Below are 20,770 nucleotides of genomic sequence, written 5' to 3'. Positions count from 1 at the left end.
CAGTGGAAAGCCAGAGCGAGATAATGCCTTTGGACCTGGCTTTTAATCTTTAGCTCACTCAAATGGACTGGACCTCGTGTTTCTTTGTTTTTTCTTTCTTCTTGAGACTCTGTACAGGGGAGGTGGAGAGGTGTGTTTGCAATTTGTTCACTCAGGGCATAAAAGCATTAGGGGTGTAAAAAAGAAATATTGCTATATCGAAGTATTGTGATAATTTGTATTGATCGTCAAAAAATACAATTTAGATTTATAATTTTTATTTAGGTTACATTTAAAGTTTGGTATGGGACAGTGATTCATTTTGTGTTGTGTTTAAGCCCGTCCACAAGAGGGCAGTGTTGTACTCTGTTGATAGATCCCACTCTTCTGATTGGATAAAAAATAAACTTTTCTTTTAACCCTTTCAGACCCTGCCTCCATTACATTATATGATCTATTATATGATTTTTTTATTTTTAAATACTTTGTTGCACACTGTACATAAAAATAGGCAACAAGTTTATAAACCAATGAAACAGTAACTTGGCCCCTCCTATTACACGGAAAAAACAATATTACTAGAGCCATTGAGGCAAAATAACAGCTTTTTTTTTTACTAATTTAATATGATTTAGAACACTTTTTAATCATGTTTTTTACTGTTTAGGAGATGGTATATTAACTATTAACTAATTTGGTCAATAAAAAATACACACATGCTTCCAATGCAATAGAAATAAAAAAATATTTTTGTTTATTGGATTTATTTGCAGTCTTCTTTTCTATGCATTCCAGACAACAAAACAGCATTCTTAATTTTTTTTTTTCAATCACTGGAGATAATTCCGGTCTGAAAGGGTTAATTAGAATTTAGAAATATGTGTTTTTATACTATAAGAGTTTTCCTAAAAACAGAATCGCAATATACTGTAATATATTGAATTGTACCCCTGTATTGTAATACAACACCTTATCGGCAAGTTCTTGCCGGTCGGTCACTTGCAGTGCTGTTTAGCCACACAACACACAGGACAGGAGATCCACACAGCCACAGTACACAGAATACGCTACTGTACATCTTTCAGATCCGTTTATTTAGAACAAATAAGAGACAAATAAGTTATAATATTTTTTATTTGTTAGAATTCTATCAGTGTTTGAACATTATTATTATTATTTAGAGAGCTAGTACATTTGTATTCCTTTAGTCTACTTTCATGGCTAGCTTTTCACGCAACCCGAAACACAGTCTCTTCTCAGAGTTCAGAGTTCACTCACTCTCTTACCTATGTAACACTGTAAAAAGGGGACTTTAGTCTGAGAACAAGTTAGCGATGAAAGTGTGCACCTTAATGATTTAATGTCTCTTAATGTTATGTTCTCACAAAAAACAAAACCAAAAAAATAAAAAAAATAAAAACAAAAAAAGAAAACAAAAAAACAAATGGTAGCATTACATATAAACTCTTTAAAAATATACTTCTGTCAAATACCTTGACGCCTACTATGTACACTACAAAAATAAATTTTCATATAAATAAATTATATGGCATACATTTATCTTTGTAACTGAAAACGACACACATCCACGCCGACTGAGGAAAAATGAATGGCAGTCTGTAAATAAACCACATCTTATTTTCCTTTTAAAATCCTCTAAGAGCTGTGATGAATCTGTACTGTAAATGTTATATACTCTTTTTTTCCTATTTAACATTAGTAAGCACTTTATACACATCAAAATCCATTAATGTAAGAACACGTACAAACAGAAACAGAACTGTAATAGTGTTTTTTTAGACAGACATAAAAATCCCTGCATTGTTAACAACTGGCATTATGACCATTATTGAACAAAACAACATCATCTTATAATACAAAAATATAAATATTGCAAAAAACACATGTAAAAAAATAATAGAATATAAAAAAAATGAATAACAATAGTTGCCAGCCATGTTTTCTCTCCTGTTTCTGCCAATGTGACATTTAGGAGAACACACCAAACAAAAACACACAGACAGACAGACAGACAGACAGACATACGGCTCTCGCAAGCAGTTGAGAATAGCAGAGAAAAAAGCTCAGAAAATGAAACAAGAGCAGGAGGTACAGAAATCCCAACGTCTGACAGGAAGTCAAACTGCTGAGGGGGTTGGGGGTGGTGGTTAGGGGGCTGATGGCAGAATGTGAACAGGTCATTATCAGAATACTGTGCCTTTTGGCTATTGATCATGTTTATAAGACTTTAGACTAAACAGAAATCATATTTTTCCAGCTTAATCACTTTTTTAAAATTGTCCACCCTGTCATAAGAAGCTACAAGACAAACAAGTGAAGGTTATATTTATATATTTATATTTAAAAAAATAAACTCTCCACCTGTATTTAAGTAAGTTAATGATGTGGGGCTGATGCTGCAGTTGGTCAGGTCTAGGTTCAGCAACAGTATGTGCTGAAAGAATGAGATCAGCTAAAGGCGGTACAACCAAATATTAGAGTGGGATTTTTTTTTATTTGAACAACTATGCTGGGGACACAAAAGGCACATTATCCTGATATTGACCCAAACCACACGCGCACACACACACACACACACTCAAATACATACCCAAATTATACGTGCCTACTTACACACAGACACACATATACACATACACACACATTCATGCTCACACCAGACTAGAGAGTAAGTTGGGGGCTCTGCGACCCCTGACCCCAGAGAAGCACTGGCATGCACCATTTGGCAGTCGAGGGGGAGCGTCCAATTAGTGTCATGGCGTTGTGTTGTGGACTTTTATGAGGTGAGGTCAGAGGAGAGAACTGCTCGTGCTAAATTGGGGCCAGTAGTCGCGAACTGTCAATGAGGGGGTCGACGGACTGACGGACCCTTTAAAAGACAGTGAAGACGTGGATGTTCTTCGGCCATGTAGCTAGCGGTTAGCCCTTTGAGCTACTAGTCGACGTTAGCTTATATTAAGACATGAGGAAAGACGTTAAGGGAAAACTAGGGCTGCTGCACTGAGGAGAAGTCTAGCTAGCTAGAAAGCTAACTAGCTGAATTAGCTCAAATAAAACCACACACCACATGTATGATTTAGCTTGAAAGTAAGAGTGAACATATTAAAACAATGAAAACAATAATGAAAATAATGCCATTCTGATGTAAAGATAAGATAAAAAGAAAAACAAACACAGAGGCTAGTCGGTTTCTGTTCATAGTAAACCTGATTAGCTAGATAGTTAGTTAGCTAATTAGCTAACTAGCTAACAAGGCTGTACCAGTGCGTGTCCCCAGCACACATACTGTATCTAGATAGATACCGCTGTACCTACATATGCTACAAAAAGGTAAATACGGTTATTAATTACCCAGTAATCTGTTTCAGAGTGCCGACAGCAGACGAGGGGCTAACATAACGCTAAATGGCCGTTTGTTTTTATTTTTAAACAGTAAAACAACTCGAATCGAGTCAGAAGAACAAAGAAAAATGGAGGATCTGACGGAGAGCAAAGACAGCAGAGCCACACGCAAACGCTCCCTACACTTTCTTCATTTCTACATTTTCACGCATAGCGTGCTTCAACGTTAAACAGTAATAATTTTTTTTCTTTTCATCTACCACAGGTTTGTGATAAGCAAATTCATCTGAATAAAGCATACATTCTACTTCAATACACACTGCAGTGTGTGCCCACACACCCACACAAACATGTCTGCTTCAGATTATGATGAGGTCCGATGAAGAAGCATAGTAGGTACTGAGTGTGAGAAGATTTCTACAGCTTAAAACAGCTAATATATATATGTAGTATTATAAACACTAATATAGTAGATTATATCATATATACAATTCCTATAGAAAATAGGGATGCACAATATGATCATTAAGAGTCATCCCTGCTGAAAAGTCTAACTCATGATCAGGGTTTAGGGATATTTTTTACTATAGATTTTGTAATTGTAGTCCTTTGCTCTGAAATGCTAATGTAGATAGATTTATTACCAATTTCTTTTGGGTAGAAAATTGACAATAAAGTTTTCTAGCAGAAAATTCATATATGATCTATAGAAAATACAATAAATGAGTCAAAATGACAATAAACTAAATGAGCATGAAGCATGCTTTGATAATCTACCATCAGCTTCAGTGAGTTTGACAGTGTCAATGGAAGTCAATGGATTTTCAATGTCTGTGAGGCCTGGAGTGCATCAACATGTTTGTATAGGGCGTACACACACACACACACACACACACACCAAACACACTCACACACACACACACACACAAGCACACACACACACACATACGCACGCACTCATGCATGCACTATACATAAGTAAACTCACTCTTTGACACTCATACACACTTTCTCGCACACACGCACACCTCAAAATAATTGCATAGAATTATACAAGTACATTACAACATCTTAAGCAGCAACATCTGTATGCTGATAAGTATGTCTAAGATGAAGCTTCCTCATGGCACAGATACACAGATGATGGGTGGACAGTAATCACAAAATCGTACACATGAACACCGTCCAGCCTGGCGACACCCAGACCGGGCCAATTATAGCTACTCTGGTTCGTATTTACACTTGTGTACACGTTTCTTGTTTTTAAATACTTATAGAAATATCTAAGACAGACATACATTAGGGCTATACAGTAACAGAGTCAAGCACCACAGAGGCGCTGCTGGTCCAAGTGCCCCTCCCCCACCCTGCAGCACCATGTCTCTTCCACACTAGCAGACGGATGTCCCATCTTTGGCCATTTGTGCTTCAACATTCAACCACTGCGGAGAGGAAGATAGAGAAAAAGCATGGTTAGCACACTGGCTAATTGCTACAAAAATAGTACATAGTTCTCTCATCATTACTAGTTTTAAGTGGACGATATATTGTCCTAATAAATATTTGAGATAATCACAATATTAATAAAAAGACATTTTAAATACAGTTGGCTCTGATATGGTACCAGTTACAGATCACTCAGAATGTATTGGCACACTAATCAGTATTTACTGACAACTTATATAAGTAAGCTTCCATATCGATATTATGTAGCTGTGGCTCTAATCTGATACTTAATAAAGACATTGCTCAGATATCAGCAAAACATACTGTATAAGATATCAAATCCACCCTGAAAGTGACTCAAATCTCACATTGTATTCGTACATTTATTACTATTTGCAGATACTATTGGTATACTAATTGGTATTGGCCGGAGGTAAAAGAAAAGGCAGTTCTGTGTGGGTTAAAGATGTGAAGTAGCCCACCTCAGCTGGAAGGTCTTGTGTGGCAGTCGCTGGGAGGGTGGAACTCTAGGTCCTGCAACTCCATGCCCTCCAGCTTGGAGTCTGCGTCGTGGCAGCTCTCGTCGAAGGGCACGTGTGGGTCAGGGAAGTGGGTGTCGGGGTAGACTTCTTCTGAAGTGCGATAGCTGTCGTTGGAGGGGTAGCAGGGGTAGGCGGGGCTCTGGCCAGCCATCCCTGAATGTACGGCCACCGTCACAGAGGCCGAGGCTGTCACCGTTGTGATGGGCTGGCCGTAGGCGGGGCCTGAAGCAGGGTGGGTGGGATGAGGGTAAGGGTTGTGGGAGCGAGGCCGACGCCCCGACGAACGTTCTCTGGGGCCAAAGTGGCCACCCGCCTCACTGGCGGAGTCAAAAGCGTCCGTGCGCAACCTCTGAGGCGGAGGGGGGTGTCCACTTCCCGCCTCCCTTTTAGGGTCCCTGTTGCCATGACGGCGGGAAGACTGAGGTCCTACATCCTGAGAACGAGGAGGATGACCAGAGCGGTAATGATGCTGCTGCTGCTGGTGCTGCTGGTGATGCTGCTGTTTCTGCTGCTGATGCTGATGATGCCACTGCTGCTGCCTGGAGTCGGGCGGCCCAGTCTGAGGAAGAAGTCACACACATTATCCCCATAGAACCTTACAAATATTAAACATGCTTACTAATTATTCAATTGTTTGGTAGCTAATTCTTAAATCTACAAAATTTGTGAAAAATATTACCATGCCTATGCCATCAGTTTCTCTGAATTTGCTATTTATAGGTATATGTTTGAGTAAAAGGAACATTGTTGTTTTTCTCCCAAATTCAAAATAAAAGGAGTAATTAAGAGCATTTATTTGCAAAAAATCAGAAATGGCTAAAATAACAACAACAAAAAAAAAGCCTTCAGACCTCAAATAATGCAAAGAAAGCAATTTCATATTATAAAGTATTATAAAGTTTTAAAAATCAATATTTGATGGAATAACTTTGGTTTTAATCACAGTTTTCATGCTTCTTGGCATGTTCTCCTCCACCAGTCTTATACACTGCTTTTGGATAACTTTATGCCACTCCTGGTGCAAAAATTCAAGCAGTTCAGCTTGGTTTGATGGCTTGTGATCATCCATCTTCCTCTTGATTATATTCCAGAGGTTTTTAATGTGGTAAAATCAAAGAAACTCATTATTTTCCATAGCTAATATGTGTTTAGTATTAAGGTATTATGATTCGATAAATGTACACTGTAATTAAATAGCAGGTGCAGGTCCTCACATGGACCCCTGAAATTTTAAAGATTGAAAGACCAAATAATTACTCATTATTTTCTATTATAAAACAGTAAACAAAACAAAGCACGACAAACGATTTAGAATAGCTTAGAACACTCACTGGATAAGACGGCAGAGTGGACGGCTCTGCATGACGACCTCCTTGTCTAGGTCCGGTGGAGATCCGGACCTCCTCCGGCTGGGTGGGCCGCCCCCTGCTGGCCTGGAGGTCATAGTTTTGGAGCTCCTGGCTGATACCCGAGTATGTGGAGTTAGAGCTGTACTCCGAGTCGGAGGAGTCTGAGCCTGTCCCGGGTGAGGTGGTGTGACTGGGCCGCATGGTGAAGTGCACCACTGGTGGACAAGAGTCTGGGGATGGAGTGGGCAGGTGGCTTCGGCCGTCTACTGGAGACACCTTTAATACACAGGCATAATATATTTTTTTTAACTTAGAAAACCATGTGCGAGTTTTAACTGATTTGTATGAATTATTACATAGTAATATGTACAGGGTACCTATGTACACATTTTAACCAATAAATTTCCATGATTTTTTTATGACTTTTCCATGGCTTTAAGGCAAATTTTCATGACCATACAATTTTTTAAAGTGACATTAAAACGAAAAAATTAACTAAAACTATAATCAAAATGGGTTATAGTAGGCCTAAAATAAATCTGATAAAAATTTTGACACACAATCTTTAATAATAAAATGTGTGTCAGATCCTGAGAGCATCATTGTGTAGGGCTAAATTACTGAATTAATTTGCTGATGTATTTGTTAGCTTAAAATAGATTTTCTTTGTTGATAAATGGAAACACAAACTTTTGTATGCCAAATTTCAATTACTTTTCCAAAACTTTCTAGGTATTTCTATTTTTCCAAAACTTATCCAGGCCTGGGAATTGGTATTTAAAAAATTCCATTACTTCTCAGGTTTTTCATGACCATACGATTCCTGCATGAAATAAATTACTATAAACAATTATTGTTGCTTATTAAATGTATACATATGTCTTTATATATTTCCAGAGTTTAGAAATCACAATTAGAAAGACTATTAAACATGGATACTTTACACTGTAACTCACTGTATTAACCAAACAACATGGAGAATGACTAAGAATATGACGCAGATTTTCTTCAAGCTCAATCCAGCAGATATACAAAGGCTGAATGGCTGGTTAAGGCTAGGGAGCATGGGTTGATTTGGGATGGGCCGGAGCTTCTGAGACAGGGCTGAGCTCTGTTTACTGAGGACATCTCTGTCTGCTAGCTCTGCATAGTTGTGTCTGTGGTATGCGGTGGTGCCACGGAGGATGACTCAACAGGAGCAATCCTCTTACCTCGGGATAAGGGCCGAAGTAGGACAATAAGATGGGGAGCAGCACCAGGCCGTTGAGGACCCCCAGCACAGTCAGGATGGCCAACACAGCAAAGAAATATCTGCCAAAAACAGACAAGAGTTAACAATATTTAGAAATGCATGAATCAAAGCTTGAATTAAAAAAGTTTAAACAAACACATATACACGTATACAAATGTACTTAGCACACACCTGAGCACCTGCACTTCACCACACACAGTTGGACACACACATACACATATATGTATATATATGGAGGCACCCACAAAACACACCCACACAGGAAGAATTCATTAAGTTCGAAAACTAGTTTTACCTTGTGCCAGACAAAGTCTCCAAAGAAGGCTAGTCTTTTTAAGAGAGCAGCACAGAAAAGCTGGAGACATAATTAGTTGGTTAATTCAAAGGCATGGAAAAAAGGGGGGAAGGAAAGAGGGAGAGTTTTCTTTTCCTTTTTTTTCTGAGGGGTGAGCGGAGTACAAGCAAACACAGGCTAAAGCAAAGCAGGAAGGAATGTGGAGTAGGGGGCTTGGGAGAGAGGAGAGGAGAGATGAATCACAAAGGGACAGGGGCCTCTCTCTCGCTCACTCGCTCTTAAAAAAAGAAAGAAAGAGAGAAGGACAGAAAGAAAGAAAGAAAGAAGGAACGAACGAATGATTGAAAGAAAGAAAGAAAGCAGAGGCAAACAAATGAAGTGAAGGGTATAGAATTTTAACAATTTAGTCTAGGAGGAAGAGAGCAGGAAGAACTACAGGCCCCTCTCGCGCGGCCTCCAGCTCATTCTCTCTCGCTCTCCTCTCTCTCTCTAAGCCCCTGTGAAATTTTCCTGCCTTTCACAATCCCTCGCTCTAATTAAATCTCTAGAGTATCAGGTAAGACCAAGACCCCCCAATCTCCTTGACAAATCCACCCCCCCTCCTCCTCCTCCTTCATTACGGCTAGCGTTCCCTTCCTTCGCTAGGCCAGAAATGCATCTGTGCAAATTGCAGCGGCTCAAATTGCGGCTGCCATCTTTTACCTCATTAAAGAAACACAGGGACCCGCAAGAGGCTTTTTTTCTCTCTTTTTTTTTTTTTTGAAAGAATCTGCCCCGATTTAAGAAAAGGGGTACAGGATTCTTATAGGTCTCATTTCCTCCCTCCATCACTCCCTCCTTTACCATCTTTACCAAGCGTGGGCGTGCATGCAAGCAAATGGTTAAGTAAGGCTTCATCATGCTCTGGTTTGCTCTGATAACCAATGCTAATGTAATGGTAGAGAATGGCCAATCAGTGTATTTGAGGCCGATTTAGATCAACAGTTGTCCTTCAGCTTGATTGAAAGACTGTTGCTGCTCCTTTACTATTGGATGTGGATAAATGTGGTTGGTACCATTCACCATTCTTTTTTTTGTGGGGTTAGTGGTGTTTGTTAGTTACCTCTGCTGTGTTGCTGTGCTAATAGCTACTCATTGTATGGGCTGAAAAATGCAGTCTTAAGAGGGGATTCTGGTTAGGGTAAGTCTTTATTCTTTGCTCTATAGGAGGTACATTATTTTTTATCTAGTATTTGAACAAGCAACTGCAGCTTGGTGTGACCAATGAGCCTCTACAACGAGCCTCATACAGAGCTGCTGTAATCCTTATATCCCCAATATGATCTGATCCACTCTCATGCTAAAAAAATATTGGCTGATCATTGATCGCATATTTTGACTGTGTACCACCTCTAATGCAAACCACTAAGGAATGAATGACACCAAGCCAGAGATATCAGTGGGGTTCAGAGAGAGAATAATTGTGAGTTTATGACAGACATTATTTTACAAGTGTGAGTGTGTGTGAGTAAGTGTGTGTATGTGCAATCTCCTGGCAGCTGGTATGCAGCACAGCTGAACCTCAGACTAAACTCTCGGACACATTTTCTAACTGATGCGGCTCTGCTGTGCTGACCCTCAGCATGACCAGCGTTTTACTAGCAGGCCTTCACCACTCTCACAACTACGTCCAGCTGCAGCCACAAAGGATGGGCTCTGGGGGACACCCATCTGTGAGAGGTCTCAGAAAATGCCCTGAGAGCACGCAAATGTTGGTAGAGGGCGCTGTCTCCTCACATCACTCTCATTGTGTTACGTCTATTAGCACAGGCATCTGTTAACTGATGCATCAGAGCTGGGTTGCTGTGCTTTTCTCCAAGCATGTTGGCTGCCTTCACATGTATCGGAGGAGGCATATGCCAATAGTCTTCACCCTCCTAGTTTTGGGAGCATTACTAGAGGGAATAGGGAGAATTCATATAAATGGTATTAGGTAGATATACTTACTCAAATACTGTTAAAAAAAATAACCTAGGTGCACTTCATACCTTTCCACATCTGTGACTGCAACGGGCCATAGTGGGTTTTAAAGAAATTTACCTTCACAGATGTGATCCATATCGTCATGGCTTTGACCAACATTATTTGTTCAACCCAACTAAACATCACCATTAATTAAGACTGCAGGACAAGCGTCCGTGCCACGGTGAGTTCACTCAGAGTTATGAAAAAAGATCAAACCGACTGACGGGCCCAAAGCGCTCTCAGGTCTGAAAAATAGAAGCTTTCTTTGAGGCGGTCAGGAGGTCAGTGGCTCCTGAGTGAACGCGAGGCTCGAGGAGTGATTTACCTCAGAGTGTGATTTTTCCACAGATGAGTGCTATTCCCGCCGGGGGAGGCCAACGACAAAGGCCTTTTATGTTGCTCACTGCAGAAGTTCTCTTCAACCAAACGCTGACCAGAGTGTCCCTGGACTGTAGGTTTCGGCCGGCGCTCGAGAGCAGCGTCTCCCCAGCGTAAAAGCAGCGAGCGCATACCTCTCTCTGAGCTCCACATCCCAAACTGTTTAGACTCAAAACATTCGCAGCCCTGACAGGGGAAAGTCAGGGAAACATTTATTTCTGCAAGGCTAGAAAAATACAGCCCGGGCCTTTTTTTCTTTTGTTTTTTTCCTTATCTGGATGTGTGTGTGTGTAAATGTGGATGTGTGTGGGGTGAATGAGGGGGGTGGCGTTGTTTGGTGAAAAAACAGTGCATGTGTTCCAGTGGGAGCTTGTGAGGGTGACGGAGCCCCAGTGCAGTCTGTATAGAGGGAGGTGGATAGTGTGTGTGTGTGTGTGTGTGAATGCTCTGAACTTGTGTGCGCTTTCATTCACTGGCACGCCACTTCAGATCCAGAGTGATTTGAGTTGAGAGCATAAGGCTAAAGAAAAAAAAGAAGCTTTCTAAACTGAATTACACAATATGTCCAAATATTTGTGGACACCCTTCTAATGAATGCAGCATTCATTAAAACGAATTTAGCAGAGTTGCACCCATTGATGATACAGATATATAAAAATGCAACACTAACTGCTTGTCTAGTTTCTGTAGAAAGAAGTCTTTCCAATAGAATAGGACTCTCTGGAACAGATATACAATATATATCTTGTCCATTGTTCTAACTGCCAGACTTATTTGCTTTAAAGACCAATTTCCATGTGTTTGCTTCCTGCTAAATGATAGACTGATAGATACACATATTTGTAAATGCCTCAAAAACACAATGACAATGGAAGTTAGTTAATGATAGAAGTTAGTAAGGAAGTTAGTAAAGGAGCAAGGAGAAAGAGGCACATGCACACGGCAATGTTGTTATATTGAGAGAGATGCTGGTCAACAAATAAAAAGCTAAAACAGGTAAAAAAATAAATAAATAATAATGCTTAATTTAATTATACATTACATCACACTACTTGAACCCTAACAGTATGATCCACTAGCACAATTCTTTAACACAATCCACCAAACCAAAACAAATGGATCATCTCATGGCCCAATTTTTTTTAAAGATTTTTAAAATGTTAGTCAACTACATTCTTATGTACAGTTCTGTACATCCACTTTCTGCCATGTTCAGAATCTCTTCTTTTTTGAAAGGCATCTGTTCTGTGTACAGGTGTGACATACCTACTCTTACCTCATTGGCTAAACAGAGCTTGTCGGCATGCCTTTTTTTCATTAGGTTAAGCTCTGCTGAACTTTTGCGCTATATGGCGAGGATGCGTTCAACGCAACCCGTCATGTACTATTCCATGCTGTGGGCCTCGCTATTGAAATGAATAGGATGTGTTGAGGCTCAAGTGCTAGTTGACACATACTGTTAGAAGCTGTAGCCACTCAAACTCAAACATACTCGGTGTTAAGCAGGGAAATACAATATTCTGCCATGTTTTTGCCTTTTTTTGGAATTTGGAAACAAATGTAGAAACATTAGAAGTCCAAACACTAACCTAATACACATGTAGATTCAAGTAAAGGTGAAATGTAATAAAATTAAGTAATTGTATTTAAACAATACAATACAATAAAAGTGATCAAACTACACTTCTAAAGGGTTACATATTTTATGCCCAATCAACCAATGAGAACAAAATTTGGTAACAAATTCTGAGACAGTCTCGACTGGGTGTTCTTACCTAACTATGAAGTCAAACTCAGAGCCGGCCAGCATCAGCACTCCCAGCAGAGTGGAGAAAGCTCCGTCCAGCACAGGAGCAAACATGTGCTCCAGGGCCAACACTGCCCTCTTGTTCCTGTCTCCTATAGCAGTGAGGAAGGCCTGCGAACAACATCATCCCACAGTTAGAACATACTTAGACCCACAGCAGCACTTTTGGAACTAACAATTACAACTGGACCATTCTGGACAAGTCATAAATGGAAGGAACTTACGAGGGCCACGTGGACAGTGAACTCCACACCAATGCCCACCGAGGCGATAAGGATGACCACAGGCACCGCACTGAGCTTGATGCCGATCAGCCCCATCATACCAAACAGCTCCACCGTCATCAGGGACAGCACCAGCACCTGCCAAAGACAGATCAACCCAAAACTTATAAAAAACTTAAATAGAAATAACTTTATTCAATGGAAAATAATCTGAATATCCTAATATGAATATAGGATGCCAAATACTGACATGCCTAATGTCACACAACAACATGGTACTAACATAGTGAACGCTGCACTCACCTGTGGGATATGTGTGTGGGGTTCATGCATTGAATATGAATGCGATTTCTCCTAAAGTCGATTGTCTTTTATTATGGACAAATTTAGCCAGACGCCAAAAGTCACAAACATTACCACCCACAGCCAGTGTTCAAGCTCACACACAAGATAACACCTCAAAACTTATACAGGTGTGGGTGTGCCCAGGCTGTCCCTTAACCCCTTAACAGGCCAGGATTTTTGTCAATTTTCTGCCTGACATTACACTGCTAAATCATGAGGATTTCCATTCAAGCATTACATAAAAAGTTTTCATGTTTGTTAAGGACCATTACTGCAAATCACAATTGTAATTGTAATTGAAAATATAGAAAAATATTCAAGTAAATCTGCAACAGTAAAAATAATAAATAAAATCATAAAATTGGCTCTTTCCTGCACTTGTCTCCAAATCTTTAATTTCGTTAAGTTTGTCTAGTTTTTCTGTCTATTTTTAAACATGCAGAATTTGAGTTGATTCCTGTTACTGATCTAAAATTATTAAGTGGAGTGAAATTAAGAGACTGAAAAGGCAGCTTCGTCTAAGAGTCCTGTAGGAGATTTCAAAGCCCCAAATTGTCAGTGTAAATAACTTATTTTAACACTTGATGAATTGATCAATTTTCATACTGATGTCTCATGACTTTTGGCATGATAGTGTAAACCCAATGCAAATGTAATTACATTCAATACATAACTTAATAGAACAATAGATTTATACAGTTTAATCCAAGACCTTTACTGGAGTGAAAATGACCAGTTTTAGAGCTTTAAAAGAAGCAGAGAGTGAGGTGAGCATGTTGGAATGCTGGAAAACATCTCAACCTTAAAAGTGGGCCGGGCCTCGACGTACATACGGTACATACAGTTTCGTGTGGAGCTTAAATTGTACTTAGAAAAGAGGAGAGTAGATGCCATAATCAGCTGATGAGGTTCAGGTTACTGGGGGGCCCTGCTGCCTTTGAAGACGAATGGGGGGAGGGTTCTAGAGGGGATGGGGGAGAAAAAGAGAGAGAGAGAGCAAAAGAGAGAGAGGGCCGGAAGCAGGGGACATATGGGCGGGGTGCTAGGGGGGCCACTGGTGGCCCGGGACAAAAGCAAGACAGTAAAGTTGAAGCGGTGCAGTAACTTTCTCTTTTATCTGTCCCGTAAAACGGGAGGATGAAGCAGCTATCCTGACGCTCACGGCTAGGGGGGTTAGATGGCTAAAACACAAGCTGTAATAAAACGCATGGTGGCGAGCGAAAAGCAGCAAAAGAGTGTGGGAAAAGAGAGGCGCCTGCCCCCTCACAAACACCCCAAACTCATACAAGCTCAATCAAAAGGAGCGCAAATAAATAAATAAATAAATGCAGTGTTTCTCACATTTATTTTGATTTATTTGATGGCAGACACAATGAACTCAATATATTTTATGTATTATCTGGTCAATTGCATACAGCTCTGGAAAAAATATGAGATCATTTAAAATTATTAGTTTCTTTGATTTTAATGAATTAAAAACCTCTGGAATATAATCAGGAGGAAGAAAGATCTCCGCATCTTTATTGTTATTTCAGCCATTTCTCATTTTCTGCAAATAAATGCTCTAAATGACAATATTTTTATTTAGAATTTGGGAGAAATGTTGTCTGTAGTTTATAGACTAAAACAACAATGTTAATTTTACTCCAACATATACCTATAAATAGCAAAATCAGATATAATTTTTTTCCAGAGCTGTATATTAACAAATGAAATTAGGTTGACCAGATAAAACATGAAATATCATGAGTTCATACTGGCTTCAAATAAAATATCAAATAAAAGTTAAAGGAAATGTAGAAAACACTGCGTTTGTTTCACAATACTGTCCCAACCTTTTCTAATATAGGGTTGTACATGTACAGATACATGCACAAATAGTGGAGAAGAAAAAGCAAGCACAGGGTCTATTTTATACATACAGTGTTGCGGTTGCTGTGGTAGCCTCTCTCGGTTCCCCCCCTCATTTATTTTAGAGAAATGTCCCAAAAAGCTCCGCATAGACTAAACAAACTGGCTCTGACAGTATAAGATAAACACAGAGCAGGGCTGTAAAAACACAGGTTCTGTTGGACCGGGTCTCGCTCCCCTCCCCTCGCTTCGCCTTATAAAATGCACTTTAATTACTCCCAAACTTCCATCCATGCCATTCCCTCGTGGGAGAACAACAGGGAAATAGATACTTTGCTGCATTTCCATAAAACAATAGGCCATAAAACAGTAAAACATCCAGGCTCACTATCTTCCCTAAACATTTCCAGAAGCTGCTCACTAAAGGGCCTAAATACAGGATGATATACTGCACATACACCACTTCACTCTGCTGCAGAAAACCAGGTACAGCAGAATGCAGATTGTAAGATGCATAAAAGCCATGTAAATTAAGGTGGAGATTAGGGGTTTTAATGATTGGATTCTAGTTCATCATGTTTTCTTACACGCTTACAATAGATCCCTGAGGTCCTCCACAAAATAAGCTAAATCAGATCATGTAATTCTGCCTTTTCTGCATTTGAAATAATAACTGAACAAAAAAACATATCGTAATGTTAAAACTTTTTTGTTTACTATTAATGTGTTTATTTAAATAGTTTTTAATTTTGTGACCACGTCAATTCCAATTTGTCAAAGCAACAGAACAAACAGGAGATTTGGCAAAGATTTGAAGAAAAAAAGAGCTGAGGTGTAAATTAAGCCAAGGTTTAGTTTGAGATGTAGGTTAAGTTTAAATGTAGGTTGATGTGTAGTAGATTATGTTTAGATTTTGGCTGAGCTGTAGTAGGTTATGTTTAGGTTAAGTAAAGATGCAGTAGGTTAAGTTTACGTTAAGGCTGAGGTGTAGTAGGGTAGGTTTCAGTAGATTAGGTTCAAGTTTAGGTTGAGATACAACTTAAATTTAAGTGTAGGTTAAGTTTAGGTTTAGGTTAAAGTGTAGGAAAAGTGTAGTTGTAGGTTAAGTTAAAGTTTATGTATAGCTTAAGTGTAGGTGTAGGTTAAATTTGAGTTAATGTATAGCTTAAGTGTAGGTGTAGGTTAAGTTGAGTTTATATATAGCTTAATTTAGGTGTAGATAAAGTTTGAATTTAGCTTGAGATACAGCTTAAATTTAAGTGTAGGTTAAGTTGAGTTTATATATAGCTTAATTTAGGTGTAGATAAAGTTTGAATTTAGCTTGAGATACAGCTTAAATTTAAGTGTAGGTTAAGTTTAGTTTTAGGTGTAGCAAAGTGTAGGTATAGGTTAAGTTTGGGTTTTGTATTAAGATAAAGCTTAAATTTAAATTTAGGCTAAGTTTAGGTTTAGGTTTATGTATAGCATAAGTGTAGGTGTAGGTTAAGTTTGAGTTGAGATTGAGATACAGCTTAAATTTAAGTGTAGGTTAAGTTTTGAGTTTAGGTTGAGGTGTAGGAGCCTAGGATGTGAATGTGTGTAAAACAGTTCAGATTTATGACGGATTAAAGAAGCACTCACGATGATCCCAGCAGTCCAGGGGTTGAGCAGAAAGATGGCACACACCAGGAAGGTGCTGGCTAGCACCACGCTGATGAACAGCAGCAGCCAGTGGCGAAGACCCACATACTGCTCCCAGAAGAGGAAAGGGTAGCCGTTGGGGTAGCTGGGCATACCCTGCCGGCTGTAGTTGCTGCAGATGGAGCGCACGCTTTCGATGGCCTCCACAAACTGCGGCGTCTCACGCAGCCCGTTGAGGTAGAAGGGAAACTGTGCATATTCGATGGGCTCGGCGGCGGGAACTGCGGGGAGAAATAATCATAAAAAAATGACTATAGTGCTCAAATACTTATAATCACTGATACTAGAGCTGCACAATATATCGTTCAAGCATCCCCATTGCTACGTGCACATGTACAAATGTCATATCGCAGGATATGCAATGGCAAATTATACCATAATTCATTACATCATGCTACACAATTTGATGCCTGATAGAAATTAAACTGAAACTAACATTTCACTGTTTTCATTTTCCCTATTCACATCAAGCAGATGATAACTGCCCAATAGAATTTAATTGACTTAAATATTTGATACACATAATGAATTATTAATATAATAACACTGGATTACTGACTTCTGGAGAATTCTGGCATAAATTATTTAAAATTAAAAAACACTGTCTTTGGAAACTTAGAAAGACAAAAAATTCTAATTTTTGGTCAGCACCTCCAGAAACTCCTTTAAGATCCTAATGAATACACTAAGATTAAAATACTAAGAATTTGCAAATCTAAACGTGGTACTGGTTTGTTTAAGTGTTATAGCTTTAATGTCTTCAATATTGAATTAAAAAAAATAAATCATAAAAAGAAAGAAAAGACATTGAATGAGAAGAGGTGTGTCTATACCTTTGAGTGGTCCTGTACATTTAATTAATTAATATAAAATAAAAAGTATTTTGTGTGCAAGTTTTTTTAGTGTATAGAACAAGAGCTTTACAGCTTTACCGTATAAATGCATAACCTTATATTTTAATGATTGTCCAATGATTTGATTATTGGATAACATTCACAGTTATTAAAAATTACCCATATTATTATCCATATTAGATAACATTAAATATTAGTTGTTTCTCCTTCTTGTTTCCAACGTTAGACACATAAGCAAAATCCAGTTTATAAAGCTTATAAACCACCCAATCAATGCCAATCAATGATTAGCAGTTAGGATTTAGTGCAGCACGCTAATGCTATTGTGTTACAGAACTAAGTAGCTTTCCTTTGGCCAAAGTAATTCAAGCTTAACTATCTTAGATTAACTACCTCTGTGTCTGTCAATTAGCTCCATGCAAAAAACATATTTTGGGGTGACAGCTTTTAACACACCAGCTTCCTCCCAGACGTGGGGGGAAAGGGGGGCAAATTAGTGGCTATCAAATCTCCGCATGCAGCTGAGTGTCAGCTCTGACAGTGATCTGCTGTAATTACGCTGTCAAAAATCGACTCCCCTACTACTACTACTACTACTCCTCAGAACACACACACACACACACAGAAACACACTCATACATCCTGTCTATCACAAGGAGCCCAGCTAACCACATCTTACAGCATGCCCAACAATAACTGCGCACACACATGTTCTCCCTCACATACACTTACTCACACTCACAGAGAATCATACACACACATCTTTTCACATGATAAACACTTATTCTTTGATTCACAGCCAGGGTTAAGACCCCTCCCACGCGTCTGAAAACACTGAAGCCGATTGGTCCTGACACTTAGGCCTATCACCTGTTACTGGAGCTTCTCTCCACAGCGCGGCTTTCATCAGCTCCCCCACCCATGACGCATCACCGCTGCTGCCGGACCTGGATAAGTGGCGCTCTTAAAACCACAAATAAAATCACAAGAATGTGACCCAAAATAACTACCTCTAGTGGAGGTGTGTATATGTGTGTGTGTGTGTGTGTGTGTGTGAGTAAGAGAGAGAGAGTGAGAGAATGTGTGTGTGTGTCTGTCTAGGGAGTAGGTTAGTGTGTGTGTTCCGCACAGGGTCATGCAGGACCACTCACTAAAACACGGTTTTGCCCCATTATAATCTCCACTATAAATTTCCATTAAGACGGGAGTTGGACGGCAGCCAGCCGTGCTGCAGGGGCTCCGACATGGAGAAGCCGTCTCGGCTTGTTATCCAATCATGTACTCCTGAGCACCCCCTGTGCACGGCCCACCCGCTACACACATCTCCACTCTACCACGCTCTACAACGCTGCTGCACAGAGCCCGGTTCTAGCTTGTCCTAGAGAGCAACACTCCTAGTAATAACTCTGCCAATAAACATTTTACACGTTGAACATTATATATACATTATATACATTTTAAATGAAAAGTTCTTATCTTTTAGAACTGTACTGCTAAGATAAAAAAAAAAACATAGGAACATTCTTTTAATATAGTTCCCCAACACATTTATATGTATGACATTTAATACAAACAAAAAAAAATCTGATCTTTGATATATGAATGATGTTACACAGTTAGGTGAATCTACTATTAGGAGTCTTGCCCAAGAATTCATATTGGCAAAATTAATATATAGTTCCCAACACATTTATATTTATGGCATTTAACACAAAACAAAATCTGATCATTGATATATGAATAATGTTACACAGGCAGATGGTGCTAGTATTAGGAGTCTTGCCTAAGGACTCATATTGGTAGTTTTGAAATTACAGCATTTCCCATATTCTATCAATAGCATAGCATTGCAGTGAACATGGCTAGGATGGTAACATCCCTTAAAGTAGCCTAGCATTAGCATCTGCTTGTTTGCAGAAAGACTGACTGCGTTTTACTTGTAATTTTCGTGTCACAAGTGTCATTTAATGCCGAATGTGACACTTACGAGTGGTGGCTTCTATTAGTTAGCCATTTTTACCCATGCACTTATATACTGACTACGCCACTCCCGTTAAAAGGTGGGAGAAACCCAAAAGGAATGTGAAGCCCTTCCCCTTCACAGATCCCGACTGTACTAAAACAGTCTATAGAGGCAGAGTTTGATAGCAAAAATACTTTTATTCACAATCATCAAAACACAAACATATAAAAAACACAATGAATCTCCACTGAATTGGTTGACACTGACAATTCTTGGGCTTTAGCACTGCTGTGATCTGCTAGATCTGCTGTGGCTGTGGCCTTGATATGGCTTTCATTTAATGTAGTACTCTCAAAATGATGAGTGGCACATGTGTTTAGCGTCATAAAGTGCTGGTGTGCAACAGGCTTTACATTACATTGCGATTGTTTTTTCAATGGTTAAACCTAGTTAGCTAGTTTAATCTACCTTTTCAAATTGGAGCCCTCTGCCAAAAATTGTTTTTGTGATTTCATAAAGTCTAATACAATTCTGAAGCAACAGCAGCAATAATTAATGTATGTATTTGAAACACCTAATTACACAAAATATTGATGTAAATCATATATACAGTACTTACTGGTGAGCCTGTTGATTGGGATGGAGTCGGTGCGGTCGTGGATCCACTCTGGAGGATGGGGTCTGATGTTGGCCTGAGAGGCAGCGTAGGCCACCGGGTCGTTACTGACCCAGGCGGTCAGGTAGATGTAGAAGACGTTGGGGTTGATTATCCCGTCTGCGTCCACCAGCCTGTGTTTGGTGAGCTAGAAGAAAAGAGCACAGATTTCAGTAACAATACAGCATTTAAAAAAAATAACCACTGTATAACTGTATGATGTTAAAAAAACTTAAATTGTATAAAATTAGAGGCACATAATAACTCACAATACAATACATACAATTAACAGCACAGCAGAATATCGACCCCATATAAATCATGAACAAAACAAAATGTAACAATGCATGAGAACACGACTGTAATAATAATAACAATGACATTCATTTAGGTCATGGTCAATAGTTGCAAACTGTATCCAAATATTAATCAAATTGTTGGCTATCATCGAACTGTGAGATCTTTCATTTATTCATTATGCCATTTATCACATTGTAGCTTTAAAGTTTTTTTTGTCAAGAAAACCAACCCTCTCAGTACTACACATGTATAACCAATCAAACCTAACATTTTGACCACCGTCTTGTTTTTGCTTTAGCTCCACTAAGGATATAGGAACTCTTGTTTTTGCTGTTTTTGCTTTAGCTCCACTAAGGATATAGGAACACTATGTAGTTCTATAATTGTAGTCCTGTATCTGTGTCTCAGAATACCTTATCAGGGTTTTTGCACCATTTTAAAAGTCAAATTTAATGTGTTTAAGACCCAAAAATGTAGTCATAA

At 39.1% G+C, this 20,770-nt stretch overlaps 1 protein-coding gene across 2 annotated transcripts in view; it reads right to left on the bottom strand.

The window, feature by feature from the left end:
* Positions 1-1,054: 1,054 nt before the first annotated feature.
* The window catches only part of ptch1 (patched 1), an 82,765-nt gene continuing 63,049 nt past the window's right edge, over positions 1,055-20,770 (bottom strand). The window contains exons 17-24 of one of the 2 annotated variants that reach the window (XM_007231597.4): positions 19,952-20,135; positions 16,456-16,736; positions 12,640-12,777; positions 12,384-12,526; positions 7,891-7,990; positions 6,662-6,955; positions 5,271-5,889; positions 1,055-4,784 (exon numbers count right to left, since the gene is read on the bottom strand). In XM_007231597.4, coding sequence (XP_007231659.3) covers positions 5,272-5,889; positions 6,662-6,955; positions 7,891-7,990; positions 12,384-12,526; positions 12,640-12,777; positions 16,456-16,736; positions 19,952-20,135 — 1,758 coding nt within the window. In that variant the 3' untranslated portion in view covers positions 1,055-4,784; position 5,271. Of the gene's footprint in view, positions 4,785-5,270; positions 5,890-6,661; positions 6,956-7,890; positions 7,991-8,226; positions 8,287-12,383; positions 12,527-12,639; positions 12,778-16,455; positions 16,737-19,951; positions 20,136-20,770 lie in introns of those variants that run through there. The other variant, XM_007231599.4, reaches the window with a different exon arrangement.

Source organism: Astyanax mexicanus, chromosome 12 (assembly GCF_023375975.1).
Source record: "Astyanax mexicanus isolate ESR-SI-001 chromosome 12, AstMex3_surface, whole genome shotgun sequence".
NCBI lineage: Eukaryota > Metazoa > Chordata > Actinopteri > Characiformes > Acestrorhamphidae > Astyanax > Astyanax mexicanus.
The sequence above is the reverse complement of the archived record's forward strand: the minus strand, read 5'-3'. Positions and strand labels throughout refer to the sequence as shown.